General features: G+C 52.3%; 1 protein-coding gene across 2 annotated transcripts; it reads right to left on the reverse strand.

The window, feature by feature from the left end:
- Nucleotides 1–1,414: 1,414 nt before the first annotated feature.
- On the reverse strand, nucleotides 1,415–6,583 carry pygo2 (pygopus homolog 2 (Drosophila)). Of its 2 annotated transcripts, XM_064348559.1 has the most exons (4): nucleotides 6,213–6,583; nucleotides 5,464–5,783; nucleotides 4,589–4,638; nucleotides 1,415–4,333 (listed from the first exon to the last, which is right to left on the reverse strand). In XM_064348559.1, the coding sequence occupies exons 2-4, from the start codon at nucleotides 5,519–5,521 to the stop codon at nucleotides 2,657–2,659; spliced, it is 1,785 nt and encodes a 594-aa protein (XP_064204629.1). In that variant the 5' UTR covers nucleotides 5,522–5,783; nucleotides 6,213–6,583; the 3' UTR covers nucleotides 1,415–2,656. The 2 variants fall into 2 exon arrangements, with proteins under 2 accessions (XP_064204629.1, XP_064204628.1); XM_064348558.1 differs by having other exon boundaries at nucleotides 5,464–6,583.
- Between the last annotated feature and the right edge of the window lie 228 nt (nucleotides 6,584–6,811).

Raw genomic sequence — 6,811 nt, forward strand, 5'->3', positions numbered from 1 at the left:
TTGGATAGAGAGCGTTGCTGCAAAGCTATTTTCAGGTCTCTCCAGAGATTTTAGGTCGGGTATGAATCCAGGCTTTGACTGGGCCACTCAAGGACATTCACAGACTTGTCCTGAAGCCACTCCCGCGTTGTCTTGGCTGTGTGCTTAGGATCGTTGTCCCGTTGGAAGGTGAACCTTCGTCCCAGTCTGAGCTCTCTGGCGCAGGTTTTCATCAAGGATCTCTCTGTACTTTGCTCTGTTCATCTTTCCCTCAATCCTGACTAGTCTCCCAGTTCCTGCTGCTGAAAAACATCCCCTCAGCATGATGCTGCCACCACCATGCTTCACCGTAGGGATGGTATTGGTCAGGTGATGAGCGGTGCCTGGTTTCTTCCAGACGTGATGCTTGCCATTGTGGCCAAAGAGTTCAATCTGGTTTCTCATGGTCTGAGAGTCCTTTAGGTGCCTTTTGGTAAACTCCAAGCTGGCTGTCATGTGCCTTTTCCTGAGGAGTGGCTTTCCGTCTGGCCACTCTATCATAAAGGCCTGATTGGTGGAGAGCTGTAGAAATGGTTGTCCTTCTGCAAGGTTCTCCCATCTCCACAGAGGACCTCTGGAGCTCTGTCAGAGTGGCTATCGGTTTCTTGGTCACTTGCCTGACCAAGGCCCTTCTCCCCCGATTGCTCAGTTTGGCCAAGCGGCCAGCTCTAGGAAGAGTCCTGGTGGTTCCAAACTTCTTCCATTTAAGAATGATTCATCAGGACCTTCAATGTGGCAGAAATCTTTTTGTACCCTTCCCCAGAACTGTACCTCGACACAATCCTGTCTCGGAAGTCTATGGACAATTTCAAGACTTCATGGCTTGGTTTTTGCTCTGACATACTGTCAAATGTGGGACCTTATAAAGACAGGTGTGTGCCTTTCCACATCATGTCCAATCAATTGAATTTACCACAGGTGGACTCCAATCAAGTTGTAGAAACATCTCAATGGAAACAGGGTGTACCTGAGCTCAATTTTGAGCAAAGGGTCTGAATACTTATGTAAATGTGATATTTCAGTTTTTTTATTTTTAACAAATTAGCAGAAACTTCTAAAAACCCGTTTACACTTTGTCATTATGGGGTATTGTGTGTAGATTGATGCGAATAAAAATGAATTTAATCAATTGTAGAATAAGGCTGCAAACAAAACAAAATGTGGAAAAAGTGAAGGGGTCTGAATACTTCCCGAAGGCACTGTATATTTAGCCGCAGATAGCAGGTATTCTATCTGGAAAAGGCTAGCATTGTAAACCTTTAGTGAATAGCAGGCTTTGAAATGGCACTTACGGTCAGACAAAGATGCACAGGAACTGCGATAGTGTCCTGGTTTTGTGGGTGTTCTGACCCTAAGTTTAATCAAATAAAGGCATACTAAATAATAAAAACACAAATACAAGTACAAAAATGATTCTCTTTACTTCAGTTCAGTACCTTTTTCCCCCCCCCAGGAGTGACTGTTCCCACTGGTACCACCAGAGGGAAGCAGAACAGAGATCACTGAACAGCACAGATGTCAGTACAAAAAAAAAAAAGAAGAAAAGCCAAAAAAATGAGGCTTTGGACAGAAATCGTGGGGGAAAAAAACAAAAAGAAAAAAAAACAATAACCATTAAGCTATTATAAACATCCCCTGCCATGACAGTAATCTGATAACGGACACTTTTAGCTCAGAGCAATTTGGTCTTCAAGGCCGTGTGAGCATGTCAACTCACCGTGCTGGACTGTATACAAACTGAACACTACAGGTCGGATGTGGCACAAGAGCACTACTCACTACACGGATGTGATATGGTCAGCACTGAATTCACCGCTCACCTACATCAACCGACTACGAGCAGGTGACTCAAATGTAACATAAAATTGTTTTACGTTTTTTTTTTTGTTTGTTTTTAAGAAGCAGGGAGTTTCAGTCCAACCTCCTCAACAGACTCCAGCATTACAAGTCGAGCGGAACGATATATTTTTTGGATAATTTTCAGTATCTACACGTATTCATACAGCAAGGTAGTCTCTGGGAGGCATCGGAGGTCTGTGGGGAAAGTCAGGTACAACGAGAGGGCTACCCAGGTGTCCTTTGGAGTCTCCTGGCAGAGCACTATGGGATTTGGAGTGTGGGGTGGGTGGTGTCTGAGGAATCTCGCCGTGAAGCACACGGTTGGTTCAGTATGTCAACGGTGTCACCGGGAGCGTCGGTGTCAGTCGGTGAGGTGGCTGCGTGAGGTAGTGAAACTGGTCAGTGCTTGCCGGTCAGTGCGTTTTTTTCCCCCGTGGGTCACTGCCTCTGGTCCACGGGTATACAATGTCAGTTGACGTATCGGAACTGAACGGGGAGAAAAGTTCACCCGGTCAGTCAGCATTAAGTCCTCAAACGTACTTGTGTGTGTGTGTGTATATGCCATATGCCTGTGCATGCGTGTGTATGTCATACAGAAAAGGGACATGTCAGTCAACAGCCGTTTAAAGAAAAAAAAAAAAGAAAAAAGGTTCTTGTTGCGTAGTCAGACGGGCAGGGGGTGGCAAAGTTTGGTTGACAGCCAATCAAAAGATGAGGTTTCTGTCCGAAGGTAGACGGCGAGTCGTTTCGGTCTGTCCCCCGATCCCTCAGTGTCTCTCTCTCTCTCTCTCTCCAGCTCTCAGCCCTCGTTGGCCGCCACCAGCTGGCCCATGCCCTGCCGCACGTAGACGGCCTGGATCTCCTTGGTCTTGAGGCAGAAGTCGCAGGCCCAGACGGCGGCGCTCTCGCGGGTCAGCAGGCCGTAGGCGGGCTCCGTCAGGCCCGTGCAGTCGCGGTGGAACCACCGGTGGCAGGACGCCTCGCACAAGATGGCCTCCTGGTCGTCGTGCACCTCGGACAGGCAGAAGCCGCAGGGGCACACCATCCCCCCGCCCAGCTTCGGGGGCCCGGGACCCGGCCCGGCGGAGGAGGGGGCGGTAGGGCCCGGCGGCAGCGGGGACTGGGTGGTGGGGGTCGGGGTGGAGTTGGAAGGAGGGTTGGGGTTGTTGGAGGGGGCGTTGGTGTTGCTGCTGTTGGTCATGTTGGCCTGGTTGGCGTTGGGCGGCTGGCTGGGCATGGAGCCGGGCACCGACGCGCTGTTCTGCTGGCTGTAGGGGGCGGGGCCGGGGCCGGGGGCGGAGTTTGGGGGCGTGGCCTGTTGCTGCTGCTGCTGCTGGGCTGGGTTTCCGGAGGGGGCGTTGCCGGAGTTCGGAGGCTGGAGCGGGTTGGAGGGCTGCTGCTGCTGGGGCGGCTGCGGTCCGTTGAGGGGACCAGTCGGGGAAGAGTTCGGGTTGGGCTGGGGTGTGGCCGAGGGGGGCTGATTCGGGGTGTTGGGGTTCTGCTGCTGGATGTCGGGGTGGCCTGGGAACCCGCCGCCTCCGGGCTGGGGGGCCTGGGGACCGGAGGAGGGTGGAGGCCCGGGGGTGGAGTTATTGGGAGGGGGCGGGTTTAAGTTGGGCGGCTGCTGCTGTTGAGAGGGCGGCCCCGACTGCGGCCCTCCTCCTCCCCCTCCCCCAAAGTTTTTCCCGTCCTCACTCCCCGGGGGGCTGGGGCCTGGGTAGGGCCCGTCCTGCGAGGGGGGAAACTGCCCCGGCGGGGGTAACCCCGGGAGACCCCCCACCATGTTGCCGCCCCCTCCTCCTCCTCCCATGCCGCCCATCAAGTTGATCCCGCCCGGCATTCCGCCCATGGGGTTGAGGGCCCCGTGTGGAGGCCCTCGGGGCCCCGCCCCGCCAGGTAAAGGCGGGCTGTTAAAAGGGTGGTTGCCCCCCTGTCCGTGCTGGGGCTGCTGCGGGGGCATCCCGAATCGGGGGTGAGGCGGACCCCCACCTCCCGGACCCCCCATGCCCCCGGGGGACAGCATGGGGTTGAATCCCGGGCCGGGGTGCATGGGCGGGCTGAAATTTGGGGGCAGGTTAAACTGAGAGGGCCCCCCCGGCGGGAAGCCACCGCCCCCTCCCCCGCCGCCCCCGCCGCCAAACCCCGGCATCCCGCCGAACCCCAGCTGGTGGTGTGGCCCCGCGTTGGGGGGCGGGGGCCCAAAGGGGGGTCTGCGGTTGGGCTGCCCGCCCCCTGGGCCGCCGGGACCTCCCATGAACCCCATGCCCCCGCCCATCCTGCCCCCGCCTCCGTAACCCCCTCCTCCTCCGCCCGCTCCGCCCGGGCTGGGCAGGAAGGGGGCTCCTCCAGGGCCTCCCGCCCCACCGGCGCGCGAGGGGGGGCCAAAGTCATCGTCGAACGGGTTGGAGGCCACCAGGTGGTCCACCATGGGGGTGGGAGGGGGCGCAAACTCGGAGAGGTGGGAGAACGCTGCCCCCTTTACAAGTGGGAGAGAGACATGACAAAAAGAGAGAGTGGGGGGGGGGAGGATAAACACAGTTTGGGAGGTCGTGGAAAGGAAAGGGAAAGGAAAAAAGGAAAGAAGAGAAGAAGGCAAATATTAGTCATGATAAAAAAGTAATACAGCAATCAATGATGACGAACAGCCAGTTGCTCTGTGCGAGAGCGCGTACAGACTGCAGCCGCTCACTGCAGTTTGCAGGAACGTCGCATCGATCCGCAAAGGCATTACCTGTGCGTTTGATTTCCGCTTCTTTTTCTCCGGGCTCTTCATTTGTGAACCTAAGGGAGAAGCAGAGGAAACACACGAAGGAGATCATCGGCAAAACTACTATCTTTTACTTTATAAAATAAAAAATTAAAAAAAAAAAAGATTCTCTCTCATTTATTGACACACAGAAACCGTGCCAGAGGGGCAGAAGTCAGCCTGTAGGCTACTTGAAACGATCGCATTCCGGGGCAGAAACGGCGTCTCACAAAGTATGCTACAGCCAAATTGCGGTCAGACCCCGGTATTTATTTTATTTGTTTCGGAAAGCAGAGAGGGAAACCAGTTTGCCCGAGCCATCAATCTCGCCATTATCCCAACATTACTCTTACTTTAGTATGCCAAGCAGAGACGGTACGATTTCGGTTTCTGAATACTTCATTCGCATAGCAACTGTACCCGAAATTGCATGTTTACAGGCAAACCACAACGACAATAAGGGAACGGGTACACGTGAACAGTTGAGTTACGTACGTACGTACATACATACATACATACCCCTGGGAGATGGGAAGTTCTTGACAGACAAACAAAACAAAAGGGGCCATATAGACAAAGTGATGGACGGAAAGGTAAAAAATTAAAAAGACAAACAGGCAAAATGACAAAGCGAGACTTGTAGCTACACAGAGAGCGACAGTACCTTCCGGACAGGCGGGAGATCGAGAATGGACAGATAGCTAGGCAGATACAAAGTCAGTCAGACAGCCAGACAGATTGCCAGACAGACCCATTGGAAAACAGACAACCAGACAGTCAGGTGCATACAGACGAGAAGAGATATTAAAGAAATGTCATATCACATACAGGGTAAAGACTGGCGGGCACAAAAAGCCTACCTTTGCCTCGTTTTCCTTGACCTTGTCCCGCCGGTAGCCTCCCAGATTCGGCAGCCATTAATATGACTGTCGGTGCGGTGCCATGCCACCGTTCACATACAAAGAAAAATGTGAGAAGCGAAACAAGTGCTCTTCCAGTTAATTCAATAACGGTTTGGATGATCACGAAACCGAACTCCGGTCAGTTCCAAAATCCCAGGATTCAGATTTCTTTTTTTTTTTTGTTCCTTGGTGGCGCACGTTTCAGCTGTCACAAGCTCACTAACGGGTCCAGTTCTGTCTCCCGAGATGCTAGTCGTGTCCGATCTTAGAAGCCGGGCCTGTAATTGTAATTAGACAATAAGATCTGTGCTAAAATAAACCTGGGGTCGTCAGCAACCGGAGAATAGGAAGGTGAAACAACGTTGCTAGCTGGCTACAGAAACACTCCCCCTCCTAAAACATGATCGCTAACAGATGTGCAACTAGCACGACAGCTAACAAGCTATTGCCCCAAACATCGCTGCACAGCCGCGGGTATGACTGATTAACGGATAGGTGCAATTGTTAACTGGGATGCTGTGAACTACTAGCTGTGGTATTTGCGTTAACATTTAAAATCTACCGACGGGTTAAAACAGTTAGTCTAGCTAACGTTTTGCCCAACTCAACGTAGCTAGCTAGCCTTGCGTTTGCTCGCCAGCTATGGTTGGCTGTCTAACGTTAGCTCGACTCTATGTTTCTGTGCATCTCCCTCGTCCGATGCTTACTCTGGGGTCCGTTACCCGGGCCGTTCCTTGTGGAGATAGCCAGTGCACCAGCGTCACGACGACAACCGCGTTATGCTCCGAGAAAACTACAAATGTAATCGATCCCAAAGCTGGGAATCAACCATAGTCTTACTCCGGCCTACTGTCGCCGCTGGACAAAGAGAGACCGACTGAGAGAGACGCGCACCCGGGAAGGTTTCAAGATGGCAATAACATGGGGGAATCTTTCTATTGTTGCTCATTGGCTATCGGGAAACAGATATTTTACGGCAACGACCAGGTCCGTTTTTATATACTGCAACGCAACACTGTTAATTTAATACCGTACTCAGGATATGCATTTCTTAGTACTTTATTATAAATAATGGCCATTTCTTCCGTAAGTGGTAGATCAGTCGAGAACAGTCCACTTTTAAACGTGGGAGGAGGGGTGACAGAACAGCTCTATCTTATTAAACTACACGTCCGGCAATCCTAGCGTGAGTCACAGGAAATCGTAAGTTAGTGGTTACGTTTTCGTTTGATAAACGAAACGGACGTAGTAATTATGTATTTCAGCTATCAATGAAGAGGAAAATTCAAAGCCACAGCTCCCACTC

The sequence above is a fragment of the Anguilla rostrata genome, chromosome 8, assembly GCF_018555375.3.
Source record: "Anguilla rostrata isolate EN2019 chromosome 8, ASM1855537v3, whole genome shotgun sequence".
In the NCBI taxonomy this organism is placed as follows: domain Eukaryota; kingdom Metazoa; phylum Chordata; class Actinopteri; order Anguilliformes; family Anguillidae; genus Anguilla; species Anguilla rostrata.

What these genes read in the sequence shown, in the direction of transcription:
- pygo2 (XM_064348559.1), bottom strand. Translation starts at nt 5,521, where the DNA reads ATGGCTGCCGAATCTGGGAGGCTACCGGCGGGACAAGGTCAAGGAAAA. An exon ending in TCAAGGAAAACGAGGCAAAG is followed by an intron (nt 4,639 to 5,463) that starts GTAGGCTTTTTG and finishes CTTCTCCCTTAG; the next exon opens with GTTCACAAATGAAGAGCCCG. An exon ending in AGCGGAAATCAAACGCACAG is followed by an intron (nt 4,334 to 4,588) that starts GTAATGCCTTTG and finishes CCACTTGTAAAG; the next exon opens with GGGGCAGCGTTCTCCCACCT.